The sequence below is a fragment of the Adiantum capillus-veneris genome, chromosome 14 (assembly GCF_014529385.1).
Source record: "Adiantum capillus-veneris isolate H3 chromosome 14, ASM1452938v2, whole genome shotgun sequence".
NCBI lineage: Eukaryota > Viridiplantae > Streptophyta > Polypodiopsida > Polypodiales > Pteridaceae > Adiantum > Adiantum capillus-veneris.
Genome location: NC_140944.1, coordinates 51,628,529 through 51,652,671, shown reverse-complemented (window position 1 = coordinate 51,652,671; position 24,143 = coordinate 51,628,529). Strand labels below are relative to the sequence as shown.

At 41.9% G+C, this 24,143-nt stretch overlaps 1 protein-coding gene across 1 annotated transcript; it reads left to right on the top strand.

Moving 5' to 3' along the window:
• Positions 1-1,817: 1,817 nt before the first annotated feature.
• On the top strand, positions 1,818-6,722 carry LOC147442359 (ABC transporter G family member 1-like). The gene is made up of 11 exons (XM_086528560.1): positions 1,818-2,390; positions 2,508-2,587; positions 2,656-2,945; positions 3,036-3,207; positions 3,313-3,399; positions 3,632-3,763; positions 3,891-4,085; positions 4,206-4,292; positions 4,799-5,071; positions 5,340-5,447; positions 5,830-6,722. Exons 1-11 carry the CDS (start codon positions 1,910-1,912, stop codon positions 6,109-6,111), a joined length of 2,187 nt encoding a protein of 728 aa, XP_086384686.1. The 5' UTR covers positions 1,818-1,909; the 3' UTR covers positions 6,112-6,722.
• Positions 6,723-24,143: the final 17,421 nt, after the last annotated feature.

Below are 24,143 nucleotides of genomic sequence, written 5' to 3'. Positions count from 1 at the left end.
CGAACATCACATCCATAAGCGCCTTTGACGTGCATCTTATCCTAGATGAAGTTCCCTATCTATCGACATGAACCAAACTCCACATACACATCTTGTACATGGATCCTTGTCAAGCAATATTGAAAGAAATTCTCACACTTGAGCACCATACAAGAAAAAAATGCTAGCTAGCTACCCAAGGTAATTCACAGCAGTGAAGAACTATATGTCTCCAAAATGCGGAGGTGAGCCCGAACTGTCTCGAAGCTGTGCTATTGAGAGTAGGGGACACACCCAAAATACGATCACCTAAACATCAAGGCCTCTTCCTTTCAGCATAAGCTACACTTGTGAGATTGCTTCAAGCCACCTCACAAAGCAGCTTGCTTTAATTTCATTGAAGCCTCGACAAGTAGGTATGGTAGTATAGGTGACCGTGTTTGGGGCAAATACCCTCTTCTCCATACAAGTCACATTGATGGGAGCATTGTAAAATTTTCACCTCGTTACTATCAAAGCCGGTGTAATGTGCTAAGTGTGCATCTGAGTCACACTAACTTCATTGGTCCTCATTAGGCCATCTATCAAAGGTGTCCTCGATTTCATCTGAGTCACAATACCAAGAGCGCTATGATGCACCCTCTTGTTTGTATGTGCCTCTATTGGCAAGAGACTCATCGACTTCCTTCTCCATACATCCAACTGTTAAGAGGTGATCATGTTTAAAGTGCATCCTCTCTTTTGCATCTGACTCAGTTAGACAAGAGCCCTATCAATTTCATGAGCCCTCCACAGGCCATTGATGGTGGGGTGCATCCCCTCTTCTCCATATGGTACAAGCATCTATTGATAAGCCAAGCTCCTCTTCATCTCCAACTTCATTAGGATGGTGTGGATGATGGTGCTACCTTCTCAAGCTATGTATAGCACAAGTGAGAAGATGCAAAGATCAGTTGAATTGTTCGCTGTAGCTCTGCACATGACAATGTAAAATCTCTCGATTCGCATGTCATGGATCTCATCCTCCAAATGCACAACCGCAACAACAATAGACCCAACTGCACTCGTCCACAAGGTCCATACATATACACGAGGATTGTATCTCTGCGGATTGCATCGGAAATTGGCATCACTATGCCTGCGCTTCCCTCATCCTGCTCATCGTCCCCCAAGTCCTCAGCATGCTTCTAGCTGCAACACTTCCTCATGTGCTCTCTCTCTCACATTACCTTTGGAGGAATTGGTTATCAGATGGAATCTCTCTCTCTCTCTCTCTCTCTCTCAGTAGCTTTCTCTCTCCCCCCCTCCTACGTACATATGCAATAGCCCGGCTTCAAATTTAGATGATCCTCTCTATTGCTTTATGTCACCTTCAAGCTCTTGCGCTGTAACTTTCCCTTCAATAGGAGCCAATCGTTCTATGCCAAGTGGAGGATCTATTCTCCTTCGAGGGTTTCATTACACAATCAAGGTAAACACGGCCGCCTAGGGAAAAAGACTTCCAAGTTCCGAGTTCAGCTGCCTTCAGCATGCAAATTTGCAATGTGCATCCAAGCAAGAAACAGCCAAAAGAATGAGCGCAAAAGTCAGCGTCGGCCTTTAACGTAACGAGGGACGCCCACGTGGCGATCGTGAATGCATCGTCTTCCAGTTTGAATTGCTTTTCTTTCTGATCTCAGCCCCAGTAAAGTAGTAGCCGTCATGTCTACGTCCGGGTCGCCCGAGGTCTAGGCTCTCTCTCCCTTTTCCCTTTCAATCCTACATACACAGACCCACAACTTACAAGGTACAAGACACAGACCACACATCAACAACCCACAAGGTACAAAGACTCTCACTCACATTTAAGGTTGCCCACGAGACTGTGTGCGCATGCCGAAGAGATAGGTCACATTTGCTTCCCCTTATACTCCTCCTGGGTCCTCCAAGCATGGCTGACATGAAGGGGCATAGCTTCTCATCTTCAACACATCACCCCAGCCCAAGATCAGAGCTTCCTCTGTCTGAAAGCTTCCCTCTCAAGCGCTATTCCATCCCAAACACGTACCCATCGCCCACACTATCGGAATCTGCCATAGAACTGCACTTGGGCATGAACCCCGCATATGGGTCCCTGGGCGACGCACAATGTGATCAAGCGAAAGACACATCCTCAGACCATCCCACAACATCAGAAGATTTCTCGAATGATCAAATACACTCGGGGATAGGGCGACATTCAAGTGACAGAATGTCGGAAAAAGGGGTAACATTGTCTTGGAAGGATGTGTGGGTAACAGTCTCTAGCAAAGATGGCGGTGGGAAGAGAGCCCTGCTTCAGAATTCAAATGGCTTTGCGGAGCCTGGGCGTATTGTGGCCATCATGGGCCCCTCGGGCTCTGGCAAATCCACACTCCTTGATACTCTTGCAGGTAAAGAAGCTCTCTCCTTCTCTTTCTTTCTCTGCGGCATAGTTGCAGAGAGCATTGCCTCGTGAATGCATGTATATGGGTAAGCGCATCATCTTCTTTATTTGTCTTGTTGAACAGGTAGGTTGTCTTCCAGCATCAAGCAGACGGGCGAAATTCTTGTCAACGGAAGAAAGCAGTCATTGTCTTATGGGAACTCTGTAAGTGCATTGAATGAGTTTTTTGTCAGTCTCTAGTTTCTTTCTTTCTGACGATATTGTGTTACTAGGCATATGTAACGCAAGATGATGTCTTAATGGCAACATTGACGGTATGGGAGGCAGTGTATTATTCGGCTCAGCTGCAGCTTCCCAGCAGTATGTCTGCTGCAGAGAAGAGGGAGAGGGCAGAAAGCACTATTCGAGACATGGGCTTGCAAGGTGCTATGAACACTACCATTGGAGGTTGGAGAGCACGGGGCCTTAGTGGAGGCGAGAAACGTCGAGTTACAATTGCCATCCACATTTTAACTCGACCCCACCTGCTCTTTTTGGATGAACCAACAAGTGGGCTAGACAGGTAACTGCTTGCATAGTCCACAAGCTTAGCTAGAATGGAAGGGTGAAAAAGTTTTTGCACACATTCTAATTAAATCTATGTTTACTGCAGTGCGGCTTCATTTCATGTTATCAATCGGTTACGACGTCTAGCATCTGGTGGAAGGACAATAATTGCTTCCATCCATCAGCCCAGTAGTGATGTATTTGAGCTCTTCAGTTCTCTTTACTTGCTCTCAAGTGGACGGACGGTGTATTTTGGCCCTACGTCAGGAGCTCAACAGGTCCTATCATCAAGACTAGTTTACATGAGTGAATGAATGGCTATGCTTGCATTTTCTTTTCTGACAATAGTTCTTTAACCATCGCCTATTTTTTCTGGAAAACAGTTCTTCTCTACCAATGGCTTCCCTTGTCCACCACTTCGGAACCCATCTGATCATTACCTTAGAACAATCAACAAAGACTTTGAGAAAGTAAGCCCTCTGCTAAATTGTGAAGAAAAGAAAGAAGAAAGGGGTATTGACAATTTCTGTATGTGATAAAACCAAATAAGAAGCAATAACATGTAGTACCATTTGACAGTAATATTACTCTGTTTGAGTTATGTTCTAGTAAGGAAATGTTGTCTTTTGGTGTTTAGTTCTTGTGTGTACGCGTACAGGCACTCATGCACTGATCTTCATATGCTTTGCTTGCATTTTATAGTCACATGATATTGAGGAAGGAGCAGGAGTGAAGCTGAAAGTTGAGCAAGTGATTGACATGCTGGCAAAGTCCTACGCGAACTCAGATGTGTCGAGAAATGTCATGAACCGTGTAGAGGAGATCTCAAAATTGGTATGGCAAGCCTCCTTTTTCCACACCTTGGTCTGCCATAATTATGACATGTACATGCAATTTTATTGACCACTTGTAACTGCCAGTTTTTTAAAAGGCTTGAGTGATTTTGATAATGCTGATGTAGAATGGAGACACATTGCAAGCTGCTTCCAATGGTGCCAACTTCTTGACTCAAGTGCGCGTGCTCACCATACGTTCATTCAAGAATATGTATAGAGACCTTGGTTACTACTGGCTACGACTTGCCATTTACATAGCTTTGTGCATCTGCGTGGGAACCATTTTCTACAAAGTTGGAAACGGTTTTAGCGCTATTCAGGTCTATCTTTCATTTGGCATAATGGAAAACTTTGCTCTCTCAGATTGTAGTGTGAGTGAGTCTCTCTTTTAACACTATGGATGCTCACAAACTAAGCATTTGGCTGCTTTTGGAATGTAGGCTCGGGGTGCAATGCTTATGTTTGTGGCGGCATTTTTGACTTTCATGGCCATTGGAGGATTTCCTGCATTTGTGGAAGACATGAAGGTTGGCACTTTAACCTGTTCCTCTGTCCAGGATTTGTGTGCGTTTGAAAAGGAGAAAAGGTCATTGTGTGTCTTTCAAAACATATGGTCCATGGATTAAATTTCGATGTAAAGGCATGTATGTGAAGTATGATTCTGTGAAACTCTTGTCTATTATGTGCATTTGTTGGTATTGTTTATGCATATGCGAAGGTCATGAGAAAGGCGGTCAGAGTGCTTAATCCCTTGTGTCCGATGGAAGATTGATCGCCTTCGGTAATGTGGTAGGGACTGTGCTTGAGACATATGCGCAATTGTTGTTACCATAATGCTTTGATTTCTGTTTGTCATAAGTATGATGCATGTGCATTCACCTAAGTAACTCATGGGAAATTGTGAATACCATGAGATTGAGTGTCTTTAACTTTCATTATATGTAGTGTTATAAAACTAGCCTGGGGCAGATCTGCAAATCTGTTTGGGACATGTGGACACAACATCTCATAATACACCTCTATCTTCTTTCAGGTTTTTGACAGGGAAAGGCTCAATGGGCATTATGGAGTCGCGTCTTTTGTTGTTGCAAACACCATTTCTTCAGCCCCTTTCTTGTTTCTCATATCGGTGTTGCCTGGAGCCATTGCGTACTTCTTGGTTGATCTTCACCATGGGTTTGATCATTTTGCCTACTTCGTTTTGACGCTGTACACGTGCATGCTGGTGGTTGAGAGCCTGATGATGATGGTTGCAAGCATTGTTCCAGACTTCCTCTTGGGTATCATCACGGGCGCAGGGATTCAGGTATGCGAAGGGTTCTTAATTGGTAAAGAGCACGAGGATGCACTTCATATCGACAAAAACACGTGTATTTAGACACAGCAACAAACATGCATGTCAGATTTGTCACATTCAGCATCAAGTTTAGATTTTGATCCCGAAACTCAGCATCATGTGATCCTGAAAAAATCTGAGATGATTCAAGGTGCATGAAGCCCATAACATGGTAGCTCAAGTCATTGAAACTTGAGATTTCTTTGTCATCTTAAAATGGTCTTTTTGAATGTGGCAGGGTGTGTTTATGTTAACTGGGGGATTCTTTCGTCTGCCTAATGACATCCCGAAACCATTCTGGACCTACCCTGTTTCTTACATGGCATTTCACACATATGCGAACGAGGTACTAGTCCTTTCACTACTTTCATAATTGTAAGGTTTTCTAATACATATGTACATACATGCAGGGACATATAATTGTAAGGATTCCTGATACAAGCATACATGTATACATAACTGTATGTATGTATACGTACAATTATGTTTGTATGTATACATCCGTACAGACATAATTGTATGATATATAAATTTGTTTGTATGGACACATGCATGCATACATGTATGTATGCACTCTTGGTTTTCTGATACATTTTGTGCATACATACATATAGACATCCATATTTAGAAAGATAACTTCAGACATACATATATACAAATAAGCAATTGCATTTTTTCTTCTTCTTTCAAGGGCTGTTAATCAAAATGACATGTATTGCTTGTTGCAGGGTTTTTACAAGAATGATTTCCGGGGACTTACATTTGAGAACAATATTCTGGGCGGTCCTCCTATAACTGGTGATTCAGTGTTGAAGGACACATTCCAAGTGAAGGGCTTTTCAAAGTGGGTGGATCTTCTTATACTGGTGGGGATGGCAATGGTGTACCGTCTTCTCTTCTTCGGCCTGATTAAGCTCAAAGAGAAATTGCGCCCCATTATTAAGGACTTGAGGTCCAGGAGTCCGGCGTCTTCCTCCACATTGTCGCAGGAGGATGAGAAAAACGTGTGAGCGCCTCTACGAATGGAAGAGCACTATGTGAGGAATGCAGGGATGAGCATCATCTTTCTTTGCCAAGATGAGTGAAAAAGGACAAGAGTCCCAAACAACTACAACAGAAGAGGGTTCAGGACCTTTTGCTCTACTATGAGGACTCCAACAGTAAGGAATTTCCTCTGTTGATGTGAGGATTGTCACATATATAATAGTTACACTAAGATAATAGCTAGTGGTATCTATAGGTAGAGAGGGTGTAAAGATCTCAATAAACATAAAATTTTCCCTGTTTAATATGCACTACACAAAATAGCTTTGAGCTACCCATTTCACGAATGCCATAGTGGCAGACTTCTTTGGATGTTGGTGGATATCGAGCTCTGCTTTGTACCAATTGGCCACCCACAGACCATCTGAACCATTATGACCAGATGCTCTTGGCATTGTCCACCAACATGGATGGAAGTCTACACCATCTTTTTCTCTCTTCCACAAAGCCACTTGCTTTAACTTATTCTTTCCCTAGGTGCATTTTTGGAATTCTTTGGGTGATCTCAAGAAAAAGTTAATAATCCACGAAAACTTGTAACACTCCATGAAGCTAAATAAAGACAGTATTTAAGGCTCCCCTTTTCAACAGCTATGAAGCAAGTTATTTGATGTTGTGTGTGTGTGGATTGTTCTTATGATTGTGGAATTTCCGGTCGTCGTCTTCTCTCTCTCTCTCTCTCTCTCTCTCTCTCTCTCTCTCCCCTTTTGAAGAGGAAATCTAATTATCTTTCCATCACCCAAATGTGGTAGATTGGTTATCCCAATTTTGTCTTGAATAATAAGTCTTGAGTTCAATACTATGGCTCCAAGAATACACACATCATTGTGTATGTAAGCATGACATTGAACTTTGAACTTCCTTATGGCTCCAAGAATACGTACATCATGGTCCATGTAAGCATGATCATGATCTTTGAAAAGAGTGTCGAAGAGTTTGTATGCATCCCAATATAAATATGTGAATCTAAAATAGAAAATAAAATTTGATCAAATAAGAAATAGGATAAATAAATTATAATCATGCTATCTATAGGATTAAGATAATCGTGATGGCTATAGGATCTAAAAATATGAGATAAAAGTACACAAATAAAACTCTCAATCATTAAGGCTTTCTATCGTCGTAAATTTTAACATTAAATTTTGAAAGTTACCTTGAAGGTTATTGGGTAAATGAAATTAGATAACATAACTTTATACACACTTATGTACATTATTAGAAATGCTATTATGCATCTAAAAATGGAATCATAGAATTTGTTGCCACGATGTTCATTCCACGACACGACAATGTGAGGGGCATCGTTCCTATATTTATGAACAAGATATAGATTATATCTGGAGTTCTCTTGAAGATGTCTATAGCCTTTGAGAGTGTTTTGGGCATGTAGTCTTCATTTGCCTTGCCCTTTGGTGAACTCAATTTGGGGTAGTTGAGCCGTGTAGGACATTTCGTAAGAATAAGCTGATGGCTGTTTCAACTTCGGACTCTAGGCATTGGAGCAAAAGTTGGATCTTTGTAGATCTTTGGAGGAGCTCTTGGGAGGGTTACTATGTATGAATTTTGTATATCAGGTGCGTTCAAGGGCTATTTAAAAATCTCTTTATGCGCGAATTTTTGACAAATAAAATACTCTTTTTTTATTCAATGTGTAATATTTTTTTCAAATTCCATTTTATGGTACCTTTTTGTATGTAAAAATGTGAGAAAAAATGAAATTTAATTACCTCTTCTACTATACTCATGTAATAGTCACATAATTATTAAGTGCCCCCCCCAACGAGGAGTTTGAGTGTAGAGGATCAAATACATTGTGACCAATTTTGCCCAAATTGGGCGTGGATTTGCAGTGTCTACGGCTTGATTTGCCAATCTTTCTTTGACCTTGAGAATTTCATACTCTATAAGAGGATATCAAGGAGATTGTTGATGCCACGTATCTATGATTTGCTTGGAAGTGAGCTGGGAGACACTGACTAAGTGTAGAATGTGCTACTCCCAATCCATTGCTTCTTTCCATATGTTCTCCGTTTTTGTTTCTATGTTCACCTTTAGGGCTTTTTTTGCTTCAACTGTGAAGCTGTCTATGCGACCTTGCTCCACCTCAAGCTCTATTATTGTTGACTCTAGAGGTACAACAATAGTGTCAGTTTCTTATTCATAATGTAGGAATTGAAGTGCCTCTATCTCTGGTGGCATTGATTCAGGTAGATCTTCTTTTTATATCTTTTGCCTGCCGTTCAATTGTTCTTGAGGCATTTCCGGGGCTGCTTGTAATTTGGCTATCTGCTTCTGATAAGCTTCCTTCTTAGTCATGGAAGAGAGTGAGAGCTCCCTTTCTTTCATTTCTCCAACTTGAGTGCAATTTCTAGATCCTTATTCGTCTTCTCCATTTCTTGATATGCCAAGCGGGATCCTTGCAATGTGAGGGCCGTAGGGTTGGCTTTTAGCTTGTCTAGCAGTTCGCGTTGCTCTTTAAGCATTCTTCGACTTGTGCTGCTTGAAGATTTGCAACTCTTCTAGCTACGTATGTGTCCACTATGCATGTGCATTGGTGTTAAGTAAAGTGGCATTCACTTCCTATAGCTTCTTCTCATGTGCTTCACTAGCTATTGTCAAGTGTTCCACCAAAGTGGTCATCTATTGCAATTCTGTCAGATGTCTAGTGATTTCTTCTTATATGCTATCATTTTTTTCTTGTGACTGCTTGTATACATTGCTATATTCCTCCACAAAGGTATTGGCCACATTTATTCTAGCATTTAAGTGTAAATTTGCAGCCTCAACTTGCTTGATTTTGTCCTCCTTCACATAGACTGTAGTCTTCATTTTTTCCACAATGTGATGTGCAAATTGAGTATACTCTTCTATTTTTTTTGTTGGCCGAGCGAGAGGTGCTAGCTTCCTCCTGGTGATCTTCTCGTTGCTCATCTTGTGGTACTTGTTCATGTCTTGTTTTGACATGTGTGGTATCTTTTGGGGTTGATATCTTTGGATATTCTTGAAGTTCCATTTGTAGTGTATGCTCTTGCTACTCTTTGGTTTGTTCCTCTTTTTTCTCAAAAGCCTCCTTGCCTTCATCTACTATTGCCTCAATAGTGCTTAGCTCTGTTGGCACTGGTGCTTCCATGTTTTCTACTTGTGATATGTACTCTGGTTGTCTGCCTTTAGTTCTTTGTGGGGATGGTGCATCTTCTTGTGATTTCTCAGTGATGGGAGAGAAGTGTGGCTCAACTCACTCAATCTTTGGCACCTCAAAAGTGTCCACTACTTCATCTTTTTGTCTCTCTCACTCTTCTTCTTCATGGATCCATTCTAGCTCTGCTAGATGATCCATACCTTTTACATATAACAGGTTCTTTGTTCTTATCTTTCAGGGTTGGGTTTCCAGAACTCCTCAAAATCTCCTTGCAACCCTATTTCTCTATCAAAGGCTTCCTTTTCCCTTTTCACTCTAGCTACCCACTATGTTGGTTCTTTAGTTATGACGGACGTGGGTACTCAAACTCTCTTTGCTGGATGTACTTCTACCTTCCTTTTACCTTTGGCCGCTCTTTTCTTCTCGTCCTCTTTTTCATGGTATGGAGCATATAACGGGTTCTTTGTTCTTATCTTTTAGGGTTGGTCTTCAGGTTTATCCATTGGACCCTTGTTGCTTTCTTCATCACTCTCAAAAAGAGCTTGTTACACTAATTTTCTCTTGGATCTTCTAACAAGTGGTGTTGGCTCCTCATCTTTCTCTTCTTCTTATTCATTTTTGAACCGCCTACAAGCTAGGTATTCTTATCCGGAGAAGGTAGCATATATTTATCATGCCCACTACATGGAAAGCAATTATTGTCAAGACTTTCGGTGCTCCAGGGTGGTTGATCCACCTTGAATTTTTGGTGTTGTTTAGGGTGTTGAGCAGGTATGAAGCATGGTCGATAAGTATGGACAACTTCATCTTTAGAGCCACCGTATGGTTGGGGCATGTATATCTTGGTGTTCTTTTGGAAGTAAAATGGAAATGTTGATGGAAGAGGCAGATGGGTTTCTCTCTTGGGTTGTGGATCATCATGTCTTGGAATATAGTTACAACAGTGTTGCGATTGAACACCCCCATCCTCTTCTTCTCCTTAAACCTCATGGACTCTCCTTCTATTGGTAGCTTCAATGCTTCAACATTTTTTTTTTTTGAGATGTTCATCTTGGTTGCTTGACCGATGGAATCTAATATTCTAGACATGCCATCTTCTTGAGAGCTCATTAGCTCATATGCTGTTTGAAGGTCAACTCCACATGGCTCCATTTGGTAGAAAGGTAGAAGTCCCATATTTTGGTGGGTTTCTCTGAGCTCCAGAGTCTGAGCTACATTGTAGATTTCTTTCAACATCATTTGCAATTTGACCACCTGGTTATTTGTACTCTTAAAACGGTACTGGAAGATGACCACATGATTTCTCCCTAGAACATTCCCTATAAACGTCTTCTTAGATTCCCTTATGGAATCTTATTCCAATTGGTTCTTTGAAAGCTCTAGAAGCTTCTGCTTCTAATTCTTTTTCTCTCTTGTGGCTGGCAGGTTCTGCATTGATCCTAGAGTTATTACAACATAAACTGACATTAGATGTAGTTCAGAGTGAAAAATCTCTTATGAAGCCCCAATTGAGCTATAGCAAATCAAATTCAAAATTGAATCTAAAATATTACTACTTTGAACCATCAAAACAAAGTGCAATACATACAATTATTAAGAAGTCAAATTGGCAAGAAAATTGCATCAGGGATAATAAGCGCGCTTACTATCTTAGGCATGATTTTGGCTCTAGATTTGGACTTTGGCTATGCACATGGATTGTAGGCATTGAAAATATATAGTATTTGGATGTCGAGAAAATTTGGATGCAAGAATACCTGGTTGGGATCACTTTTGGGTTGGAAGGCTTTTGAAAATGACCAAGTGTTGGTGCAAATTTTCCTCTGCAAATACTGGGCCATTTCAACATTTAATGACATAAACTTGTCCTATAGTTTTAGTAAGTACCTTTTAGCCTTACTTTGAATTGATTTTGGTCTCTTAAGGTTGTTCTCTATGGTTGGTCTTTTGACTATGGTGGTTTTTCTCCTGGTGGCCACTTTTCTTGTATACAAATTTGTGGTTCACGTGTCCCATATGTCATGGGGAGTTTCCTTGTCAAATTTTGTTCTCTTCCAAGTATTTTTGAGGCCAAATATAAAAATGATGCTTTGTATTTGTGTGAGGCAATTTCTTGTGTTTGGTGTCCCAATTGAGCTTTCCCTTTGATTCCACTTAGGTACAATGCTTATCTGGTGTATAAATTGTGTATATCATGTGCATTCAAGGAATATTTTTTAAACTCCTAATCTATGAAATTTTGATAGATTAAATATACCCTTTTTCTATTCAATCTGTAATTTTTTCCCCAACTCTAGTTATGAATACCCTTTTGTATGTGAAAATGTGAGAAAAAAAGAAATTTAATAACCCCTTCCACTGCACTCATATCATAGTCACATAATTATTAATTGACCTCCCCGAGTTATCTATAGAACCCCGCCCCCCCGTTACCATATACATGTGGTAGTGATGTGTGTGAACACACTTAGGACCGCTGGGGCATTTTTCCCCTCTTTGGGAGGTTTTTTTCCTTGTGCATTGTATATACGCCCATTCATTCTAGGGCTATCAATCTTTCCATTGCACACTAAGTAATACACTCTCTATTGTGTGCCTTGAGCTTCCTTTGTCTTCACCAAGCTGTGTGTGTTTTCCTGCAAATAATTCCAACAATTGGTATCAGAGCAGGTTGCATCCTCCCGGGCTTAGTTGCCAGCAGCTCCACAGCATACGCCTGCTCACTTTCTTCGATTTCTGTGAGCTTTGGCGAACTTCGTAGGTTGACAAATTTTTTGGGTGTGCTTGTAGAGCTCAGTCTACTCAGATTTTGTGATTCGGGCTCATTTCGGCCTTTGTTTCCACTACAGGCAGTACTGCACAAGCTTGGAATATTTTGGTTGGTCTTTATGCAAGTCGCAATGAGGCTAAATTTGCATTGCTCCGTAAAGAGCTGGAATCGAAGATTATACTGCATGAGGAAGATGATATGGACACTTTCCTTGTTGGTGTCAAGGATATCAATGAGCAACTTATTTCTGTAGGTGAAGTCATTTCAGACAGTTCCCTTGTGTAGACTGTTCTTGATGCTTTGCCAGATTCTTACCAGACGTTTGCTAGTACTCGGAGACTTATGACCCAAGGAAATCCTGAAGTTGTCAAGTTTGATGCATTGTGCACATTGCTGTTACAAGAGTCACTTTCCAGAAAAAACAGGACTAGACTAGACAGCGTGCAATTGAACATGCATTTATTGTTGCTTAAAGAAAGGGTGGTAAAAGCAATGCAACCACTTCTTATGGTTCTTCTGTGAGTGGAAGATCTCGTGTTTCTATTGCTTTTGCTAGAAGCAATTCGTCTAGAAATTCTGGTGATAAGGGCAAAAAGAAGATGCGTTGCCATTATTGTAAAGCTAATGATCACTTGATCAAGCAGTGTCCTAAGTTGAAGGCCAAAGAGGCAAAGAAGAAAGAGGGTGGCTCCATCGTAAATGCTGGTTCCACTACAAGTGTAGCTATAATTGTTGAGTCTTCTATGAAAGGAGAGTGTGATGTTGATGTTGATGCAGAATGGGGTTTTAGTGCAGAGTGTACCTATAATCCTGCTATCCATGATGCATGCATGTCAGTTGCTGCAGATTCACATGTGTGGTATTTTGACAGTGGTGCTACAAAGCACATTACCTCACATCGTGATTTGTTCACATCTCTTGAGGCTTTCCCTCATGGGAATTCAATTACTTGTGCCAACAATGCCTCTTATCTGGTTCAAGGAGCTAGAAAGATTATGCTCATTGCTACAAATGGCTATTATTTCACACTTGTTGATGCACTTTATGTACCTGGGATCAAGAAAAATCTGTTTGTATCTGCACTTGCTAGACTTGGTCTTGTAGTCAAATTTGTGGATCACAGATGTACTGTACATGATCTCAGTTTCGGTGATGAAATTGTTGCATTTGGCATTTTATGCCGTGGGATGTATAAGCTCACTTTGTATAACAAGTGTGGGCAAAATTTTGCAAATGCACTTGTGGATTCAAAGGCTATTTCAGATGCAAAACTTTGGCATGCATCTAAATTTTACCAATTTGCCGCGTTTGCAAAAATCTGATATGGTTGCTTCTTTGACGCCTCTTGAAGCGCATGTCAAACATGTTTGTGAAGGTTGTATTATTGGGTAAGATGCAGCGTTCGAAGTTTCCAAAGGATGGTTCAGTTAGGGCAACATGCATGTTGCAGCTTGTACATAGTGATGTTTGTGGGCCCATGCAAACTCCGTCCTTGGGCAATTACCTTTACTTCGTGATTTCATTGATAATTACTCCAAGCATGCATGGGTATTTCCGCTTAAAGCAAAGTCTGAAGTTTTAATGTGCTTCAAACAATTTCTGGCTATGGTTGAAAATGTCTCGAAATGTATTATGGAAAACCTCCATTCCGATCGAGGGGGGGGAGTATATGTCTCATGAATTTAATACATTTCTGGCTAGTCGTGGGATAAAACACCACTTGTATAGTGCCTTATACGCCTCAACAAAATGATGTTGCTGAGAGGAAAAGCAGGTCACTTACGGAAATGGCACGATGTATGGTCAAAAGTCAAGCTTTGCTGCACTCGTTTTGGCTTGAGGCCATCATGTGTGCTACTTATGTACTAAACAGGTGTCCTACAAAAGCTTTGCAATCTATTACTCCATATGAAGCATGGCATGATAGAAAGCCTTCTATCGAGCACATGCGTGTTTTTGGCTGTTTGGCATATGATTAAGTACCACAAACACAACACAGAAAATTGGATGATAAGGCTATCAAATGTATTTTTGTTGGTTATAGTGCTAAAAGCAAAGGTTGCAGGTTGTATTATCCACAAACAAAGTGTATTCTGGTTTCACAAGATGTTGTGTTTGTGGAACATGCTGTTCAGCCCTTGCTATCACGTACTAGAGATAGTAATGTAAGCTCACATGACATTTATGACACTTTGTTGCCTCTTTTTAGTGGTGGAAGTTCAAATCTAAATTCATATGAGGCAAATGAACAGCCTATGGGGGTTTCTAAAAATGTTACAGATCAGCCTATTACTGATGCATATGTACATGATGTACTTGATGAGGAAAGGGCTAAAAATGAGCAGGCTAGAGGTATGCCAAAATGGCTGGTGCATACATTACATGATAGTAAATTGGATGCACCTTTGTCTAGCCGTACTCGTTCAGGTTCTCACCATGCATCTTATTCATTAGATTGTTATGCTTTGGTTGTGTCTAGCCTACATGATGTTGAGGAACCTTTGTCTTTTGATGAAGCACAAAATTCAAAAAATTGGATGGCTGCCATGCGATCAAAATATGATGCACTTATAGAAAATGACAAATGGACTTTATGTGATTTGGATCCTGACAAAAAGGCCATTGGTACAAAGTGGGTTTACAAGTTGAAACACATTCCGGATGATGAGATTGATCGTTATAAGGCTCGACTTGTTGCAAAGGGTTATGCACAACAAAAAGGCATAGATTATGAAGAGACTTTTGCTCCCACTTGTCGTATAACTACTGTGTGTTTTCTATGTGCATTGGCAACTCATTTTGGTTGGGATGTACATCAGTCAGGCATTGTTACTGCTTTCTTGAATGATGACATATTTGACGAAGTCTATGTAACGCAGCCTCGCAGTTTTGTCAAAAAAGGATAAGAGGATAAGGTGTGCAAATGTAGCAAAGCTTTGTATGGGTTGAAGCAATCTCCTCGTGGTTGGTATGAGAAGGCTAACACTCATTTGGTCAAACGAGGCTTTCGTAACAGTCCAATAGAAAGCACATTGTATGTAAAATGCAAGGGCGATGTACTTCTCAATGTGGTTCTTTATGTAGATGATTTGCTGATCACTGGACAAAAAATTAGAGACATATTGCTGAATTTATTGAATGATTTGAATGATACTTTCAAGATGAAAGATTTAGGGCTGTTGCATCATTACTTGGTTATACAATTTAGGCAGTGATGGTGGTATTGCCTTGTTGTAAAAAGGTTACATAGAGACATTGCTATGTAAGTTTGGACTTGAGATTGCAAACCTATTGTCACTCCCATGGAAACAAGTTTGAAATTGAGTCTTCATGATGCTAATGATCTTGCAGATGTCACTCTTTACCAAACTACTGTTGGATGCCTCATTTATGTATGCAGCACGAGGCCGGATATTCAGTTTGCAGTCTCAAAGGTCGGCAGATTTATGCTGATGGGGGCTTTTCACAAGCCAAGCTCCCATACCCCTCTTCTCTCGTCTCCATCCCATGAAAACCCCCTCTTAGGGAGGGAGTGATAAAAGACATTGGAAAAAGTAAGAAAAAAATAAAGTATGATTATGTAAATATATGAGAAAGGTAAAATAGGCCACCTCATGCCTGCGGGGCAGCCCGTCCCCACCTTGCCTCCTTTTTCTTCACTGTTGCCCCGCCGTGTGTCCCTTTTCCTCTCCTCCACTCAAAAGGTCAACCCCCTCTCTCTTCACCTTGTCCTTTCTCCTTTCTCTCTCCCCTCAAGCTACCCCACCTCTCACCAATAATGCATTCTAACTCACCAATAATGCACCCTAACTCACATGCAACTTACCCTATCTTCCAAAATAGTATACCCCACCCCCCCTTTCTCTCTCCTATCATATCCCATGACCCAAATACCCCCCCCTCTCTCTAAAGGGCGCCATGTCTCTTGTCTTGTAGCTAAATAACCTCCCCCACACTCACACACACTCAGTTTCACTAAAAAAAAGGTGCCCACAGACCCATCCCCACCCGGTGGTTACCTGATTTTTCTTGTGTTCACACACATCTGCACATAGATTCACCTCTGAACACACTCCTCTCTCTCCCCTCTTGTAATTACTTATTCTCCATGTCACATCTCACTTTTTTTCATCAACCCATCTCTCTCTCTTAGTCTCTCTCTCATGAGACTGCTGTTCTGGCACATATACACACAGCCAGACAAGTGGGGCCCACAGTCACATGGCCTATGTAGATAATGATTTCTTCATTTCTAAATTCTATAATTTCTCCCCCCTCCTCCCCTATATAAAGAGGGGACACCATCACCAAAGAGTACACTATGCACTGTGTGTGCCTAGTGCACATACACACACCCACACCATCACCATCACCGCAATCACCATGCTCGTCTTGAGCATGACCTCTACACCCTTGGGCTATGGAAGATGAAGGGAAACTAAATGAAGGATGATGGCCATAACCCTCGTGCGAGTCTTCGCCATCAACTCCCACCTATCCGCCATGTGCTCTACCACGCTCTCCCTTCTCATTCCCCTACCCTATGCTCCCCATTTCATCACCTTATTCTCTAAATAAAGCTTGAGGTTTTGTGAGTATGTTTTCTTGCAATGTTTTGCCCATGTGAGGTGTGCGGAATTGCCACCTAGTCTTGTGTTTGGAGTGAGCTTGTGTATGTGTGAAGGGTGTGCGGATTCGCCATCCTTTTGTGGTGCCTAAGTACTAAGCCGCTATACCCCCTCCCTCACTCTCTCTCTCTCACTCTCTCTCTCTCTCTCTCTCTCTCTCACTTGATCTCATTCCCTTTCCTTTTCATCATTACTCCCAAGCATCCATCTCTCTTGGATGAAAACTTTGTTATGGTGGTGTGTTGTTTGCGTCCTAGCCGCTGAAGCTAGGTGGTGCCCCCTGTTTGCTTTACCATGACAGGCTCGAGGCGTGCCACTCGGTCCCCGGTGTTTGAGAGGCCGTCGGGGTTCGGGGTTCGCTTTGCTCCCGTCATTTGGTGCCCCCACGGAGGATCTTTTCATGAAACCCTTCAGTTTACAAGACTGAAACCCCTAAACTATTGTGAATGGATGAATGGCTAGCAGGATTTGCTAATTGGACGACAGAAGAAGAAGAGCTCCAAGCACAACTAGACGAACTCCGCATCTCCATCGAAGCTCGAGTGCCAGGCGTAACGGTAATCGATTTGCAGTGGGAGAGTCAACCAACACGCCAAACCCAGTGGATATACATAGGCCAAGTGCCAAGAAGAAGAAGGAGAAGGTCGAAACCATGTCCGCAACCTACAACTAACCAACAACAACAAAATGGAAGGAGCTCTGCACAATAGAGAATCAACACTATTCTACTTTGAGAATCGGGTAACTCAAGTCACCGAGGTAATTATCACAGTCAGTTTTCAAGTCGCGCCTGATGCTGCAGTACAGATAACGGAATCATTGGCTTACACTCTCACTAGAGAAACTAGGGATCTACTGAGTTTGTTTCAGGAAAGAACACCGCCCTCTCCCACAAGCTTGGACAGTGACTAAGCACCTCTAAGCTTCACATGAATCAGTACAACCTACCTCAAGACAGATCACACATACCAACACGTGTACGCTCAATCAAGGTAATACTGGATTTGAAGGCTCACTACCAGCACATCATTGACACCATGCCGGGTGGGGAGCGATTTTTGGAGGTTCTGGCATCAGATCAACCATTTGTCTTACCTTTGGTACAAGGCAATGTACCGTTTGAAGTTTTAATCTATGTCCTAGTATAAGAGGGTATACACGCCTCCTTGTAAAGAAGAAAAAAAATTTTGCAAGTTAAGCAGTGTGTCTTTCTAGCTCTCTCTTAGTAATTGTCATAATAATCAATATCTAATTCTCCTAAATGATTTTCTCATATTAAACTGATCATTTAATGTGGGGAAGTGCCAAGGGAGAAAAAGCTAGAATATTGGTTAAGTTAGCAGACCGGCCACAGTAGGGATCCAAAGGAGGGAAAATAGGGATCCAAAGGGGGGGCCATCTGCAAAAGAGCCATGTGAAACAACGGGCTAAAAAGACCCTAAGGTTCAGCCCATTAAGACTTCCAAAATGCTAAGGTTCCAAAATTCAAAGGTTGTGTCCAAAGGTCAACCTTAGGGAAAATTGGATGCTTAGTGTGTGCCCAAAAAGTCTTTCTACATCCCTACATGGGAGGGGGCGAGCCCCAAAGCTAGGGGATGAGAGAGAAAGCCACACACACACACACAGGCTCCCTTTACACAAAAAGGCAATGAGGGACACATGTCAGCTCCCTAGGCCAGATGCCCACAAGGTATGCCCAATTCCTATTGGAAGACCCTTGAAGTGGACCAATGAGAATTAGGCTAGAGTAAATCTAGTTTAATTAATTTAAAAAACATTTAATAAAAGAAACCAATAAGAATTAAGTGTCCTAGAAGACTATTGGGCAGTCTCCCAAGGGGTCCAATGAGCATTCAGGAGCCCCATGGCTTGCCTGATTCCTATTGGCCAGGAGGCAAAGGGGTCCAATGAGAGTTTAGTTTAATTATTTAATTATCTAAAGCTCTCACAAAAGGGGAAAGGGGGACACATGTCAGAAGGCTATCACTTATGCTGCTTAATCCCTATTGGCTTGACCTGGGGAGGTCCAATGAGGCAAAAGCCAGACTAACTTAGCAGCTAGGGCTCGCCCAAGAGAGAGAGGGGGCTGATTTTTGCTTGGCATAGACACACACACTCTCACACTTGACCATGTGTGAAGGAAAAATACTCTATCTCCTCCCAAGCTTTAATGGAGAGCTCATCACCTACTCCAAGCTTGTGAGATAGAAGCCTACATCAACACTCTCTTGGCATGTGGATGCAAATCCAACCAAGAGCCAAGCTTCAATGCATGCTCATCTTCTCTACCAAGCTAATTACTAAGCTAAGCTATGCTAATATGAGTGATTATGTGAGGAGATGTACTTCTTTCTCGTAAGATACTTCTTTTTCCTCTCAATCTACTCTCATACCCTGCTAGCTCTCACCATCTTCGAAGGTGTGTGAGGTCTTGGGTCTGAGAACGGGGATAATTCAAGTTGTGTTTGATTAAGTGTTTTGCTTGGTGTATGAAGCTTCCATCTTCATTGCACTAGCTCGTCTTGAAGGAACACAAAGAATTGTATTGTACAATGTCTCTCTTGATGGGAGAAACCATAATACAAAGCCTTTTGGAGGGGGGACCGGCTCCATGCAAATCCGGTCCTCAACTGTTGTCAATAGCTTAATTGCTCTCTCTTTTGAAAGTATTGTCGATGCTATCTAACTAGGTGTTATGCTTTTTGTTGCTCTCTCCACCCAAGCACTCTTGTAATTCTCATTAGGAATCAACTCTAATGAAATGCTCACTATGTTCATGCTAATTTCCGCTACACATAAGATTTTAGGCCATTAAATGTTACATTGGTATCAGAGCTCAAGGTTTCTCTTTTCTTGCTCAAGAAGGGAGGTCCTCAAGCTAGCTACAAATGGTTGGTATTATTAATTGCCTGTGAGTAAGTAGAATAGGGATTTTTCAGCCTTGTAGTGCGCCTACCTTTGTGCAGTTAACGGGGCATCACCGTCGAGAGCTATGGTCTTAATAGTGGAGTCCTACGGGGCTTGCCTACGGCTTAACCACTATTGAGCTATTAGAAGCTTGACAGGAGCCGGTGCTGTTTTGGTGTCGAAAGACCCTCTCTTCTATTCCTTTCAATTAATGGTATTCGAGCCGCGGGTACAGTAGCTTGAGTGCTTTTTCTAAAGGGGTAAAGAGGAGTAGCAACTAGGGCTTGAAGTGCCAAAGTACACCTAAAAAGTTTACACCTAAAAGTTGTTAGAATGGCTGACAATATTAAAGAGAGTGAAATTAATGTTGATAACTTTGATTTTGCTCATGAGCAAGCTACTAATGATGCTTCAATGCTTGTTAATTATCTTGTTTCTAGGCTTCAACAAGCCATGGGCAATCCATCTCTCCAAAGTGAAGTGCAACGGCAGCTCCGTGCTCACGGGATTCTCCAAGCTCATCACCATGACGAGAGAACACCTAGGAAGCCTCCTTGTGAGACTACCAAAAGAGGTCTCTCTCCGATTCGGGAAGAAGAAGAGAATCCATATGAAGGGCTCAAGAACTTACTTCTTGATGATGCATCTCCTTCCCAAAGGAGAACTCAAGAGCCTCCACCGAAGGAACGAGAAAGAAGCGAGTCTCCCGCCACCTCGGCGGAGATGGCTCCACGAAGACGGCGGGCTAAACGCTCTCCATCACCACCAAAGCGGAGAAGACCATCACACTCTTCTCCACGCCATAATTCAAAGAGGGATGATAAAAAGCAAGAGAAGAAAAAGGCGAGAAAGAGGACACCCTCTTCTCCATCTTCTTTATCCTCTTCCTCTTATGAAAGCTATGGTGAAGACGACAAAGATCAAGACAAGAAAAAGGCGAGAAAGAGGTCACCCTCTTCTCCACCTTCTTCAAATTCTTCATCTTCTGAAGAAAGTGATGGTGGAACTTTTGAACCATCAAAAAGAAGAGGCCATAGGAAATCCTATGCCGCATGGAAGAGGTCGTCCAAGCTGAAGAAATTCAAAGAGGGAGGGAAGAGCATCTCTTTCCTTACCTATGATGGCACCTTCGGTGCTACAGACAAAGTTTTGGCCTTTATCCAGCAATTCGATGCGGCGTTTGGAGATGAGGGCTTCACGGAGTCCTCTAAGCTACGCCATGTAGCTATGCACTTTCAAAAGTCCGCCAGACAATGGTGGTCTAGCCTACGAGCCAACGGTGAAGCTCCACGAACATGGAAGGCTTTAAGAGCTTCCATTATGAAGCAGTTTTTGGCCACCGATGCCAAAGACAAAGTACTCACCGAATGGCGAAGCTTAAAGCTCTCTCCCAATGAATCCATCCACAAATATGTAGACAAGTTTTGGGACCTACAACTCAAAGCCACTGTCTTCAAAAAGTTGGATTTTGGAGAGCAAAAGCAACAATTTTGTGCGGGCTTAACCGAAGAAATGGCGGAGTATGTCAACTCCCAAAGGCCACGTACCATATCGGCGGTAATACACCATACTATGGTGGCCTCGCGAATCAATTTCCAAACGGGGGGTAAAAGAAATAATAAGCCCCCGGAAAACAAAGGTTCCAATGAGCCTAAGGGGAAGGACAATGTCCAAAAGTCTCCTAAGGGCAATTCCAACAAAGCTAAAGAGAAGGGAGTTTACAAAGGAAAGAAAAAACTCTCTCCTGAAGAGCTTGAGCGTTATCGTAAAGATAATCGGTGTTTCAAGTGCGGCGAACAAGGGCATGCGTACCGCGCTTGTCCCCAAAAGAACAACCGCCAAGGTCCTCCTAGAGCTTCTTTGGTTGAAATCCAAGAGGAGGAGATTCACCAAACTCACCACAAAGGATCTCCTCTATGCCATGCTTGGGGAAAGGTAAGAGAACATGATGCTTTTATTCTCTTTGACCCTGGTTCTACTCACAATTTCATATCTATGGAGTTAGCCACCAAGCTAGGCATACAATCCTACGAGATGGGAGATATCCTACCCGCAGACAGTGCCTTCAAGGGGCAAGAAGCTTCAGTCACTCCCTTAATCGGGAAATTGAGGCTTCATGTCCAAGGCTATGTGGACAAAGAGGATTTCTTTATCTCTCCTATCAAGCATGAGGATGTAATCCTAGGGGCACCATGGTTTGACCGTCTGGCTGCCCATGTTAAATTTCCTGAAAGGAGAATCTCCTTTAAGTTCAGGGAAAAGGACATGTATATAGATGCTAGGGAGATGGGTAACACCATCCCCATTGTACATACACCAGCTTTCAACAAGTCAATAAAGAGCTCTATTTCCGTGTACATGATTTTTGTTAAAGATTCTCAAAATGAACCTAATGCTTTAGCAAAAGAAAATAAAAGCAACCAAAAGGAATTAGAGTTATCCAATTTTCTCAAGGGGTTTCAAGATGTCTTTATTGACGACATCCCTTCTGAGCTACCTCCTAAAGAGGTAATGACGACCATGCAATTGAACTTCTTCCAGGAAGTTCACCGCCTAACAAACCTCCTTATAGAGTTTCTCAAGCTCAACAAGAGGAGATTATGCGGCAAGTGCATGAGTTAATTGAGAAGGGCATGGTTAGGCCTAGCTCATCTCCATTTTGCTCACCTGTGCTATTAGTGCAAAAGAAAGACGGCACATATCGTATGTGTGTCGACTATAGAGCACTAAATAGGATCACTATCAAGAATAGGTTTCCCGTTCCACGGGTAGAAGACCTATTTGATAAGCTACAAGGATCGACCTACTTCAGTAGGATTGACCTAAAAAGTGGCTATCATCAAATAAGGATAGTTGATCAAGACATTGTAAAGACCGCATTTCGTACTACATTTGGTCTTTACGAATACATTGTCATGCCTTTTGGCTTGACTAATGCACCAGCCACATTTAACCGCTTGATGGAGAAGCTGTTCAGACCTCATCGAACCTTCACTGGAGTGTTCTTTGATGATATTATCATCTACTCTAATTCATTAGAGGAACATAAGCAACACCTCCAGGTAATATTTCAAGTTTTAAGAGAGAATAAACTTTATGTTAATCGAAAGAAAAGTGAATTTTTCTTGCAAGAGATTCAATATTTAGGTCACATTATCTCTCAAGATGGAATCCAAATGGATCCATCCAAGTTAGAGGTAATAAAAGGATGGCCTAAACCCAGGAATCTTCATGAACTAAGAAGCTTTATAGGTATGTGTGCATACTATAGACGCTTCATAGAAAAGTTCTCACAAATTGCGGGACCATTACATGACCTAACAAAGAAAAATGTTAGGTATACGTGGTCTGCTAAGGAGAACAATGCTTTCAAAAAGCTTAAAGAAAAGCTTATCTCTCAACCTGTGCTTACACTACCGGATCTCTCAAAACCATTTGAGGTCCAATGTGATGCTTGTGGTGATTGCCTTGGGGCTGTTTTGCTCCAAGAAGGGCACGCCATAGGCTATGAGAGTCGAAGGCTCGACCCTGTTGAGCAAGCTCTAGGCATATACGAAAAAGAACTCCTTGCAGTTCTACATGCCTTAGACTCATGGAAGCACTATTTATTGGGGACTCCTTTCATTCTGCGAACGGATCACCAAAGTCTTAAGTACTTCATGACGCAGACCAAGCTCTCCGACAAACAAATGAGGTGGGCAAATTTCCTTTCGCAATTTCCTTTTCATATTGCTCACATTGCTGGCAAGCATAATCAAGTAGCCGATGCACTCTCAAGACGACCGAGAGTGAATGCGGTTTCCATAGCAACTCACAATGATCTATCTTTAATGATAGATGAGTATGCTATTGATCCCGATTTTAGAGATGTGATTTCAGCCCTTGCCTTAGGGAAGAAAGAAGAACCATTTACTTTACAAGATGGCTATCTTCTCTATGGCAATAGACTATGCGTTACTAACTCACTACGTGAGAAAGTAATGTATGAATCTCATGCTCCCCCATATGTGGGGCATAGAGGGATTCAGTCTACCCTAAAGGGAATTGAAACATATTTCTATTGGCCTACCATGAAAGTGAACATACATGAGTATGTTTCCAAATGTGTGGTATGTCAAAAGACAAAATTTGATAGAGGGAAGCAACTTGGATTGCTTCAACCCTTGCCAATCCCTAATTCACCATGGGAGAGCATATCCATGGATTTTATCTTTGGATTGCCTAAGTCTATCCATGGGAATACGGGAATATGGACGATAGTAGACAGGTTCAGTAAACAAGCTCATTTTATACCTGTCAAAAAGACTATCAAAGCCCATCAAATGGCAACCCTCTTCATTTCGCAAATTTTCAAGTACCATGGCTTGCCAATGTCCATAGTGTCGGATAGAGATCCTAGAATGACCAGTAATTTCTGGAAGGGTCTCTTTGAGAATTTAGGAACAAGGCTAAACTTCTCTTCGGCCTATCATCCACAAACTGATGGCCAAAGTGAAATAGCTAACCTAACTATTCTCGATCTACTAAAAGCTTATGTAACGGAAGTAGATC

Coding starts and splice junctions, on each gene's coding strand:
- LOC147442359 (XM_086528560.1), top strand. CDS start 1,910: ATGGCTGACATGAAGGGGCATAGCTTCTCATCTTCAACACATCACCCC. Junction 2,946..3,035: donor CCAACAAGTGGGCTAGACAG/GTAACTGCTTGC, acceptor TGTTTACTGCAG/TGCGGCTTCATTTCATGTTA. Junction 4,293..4,798: donor CATTTGTGGAAGACATGAAG/GTTGGCACTTTA, acceptor ATCTTCTTTCAG/GTTTTTGACAGGGAAAGGCT.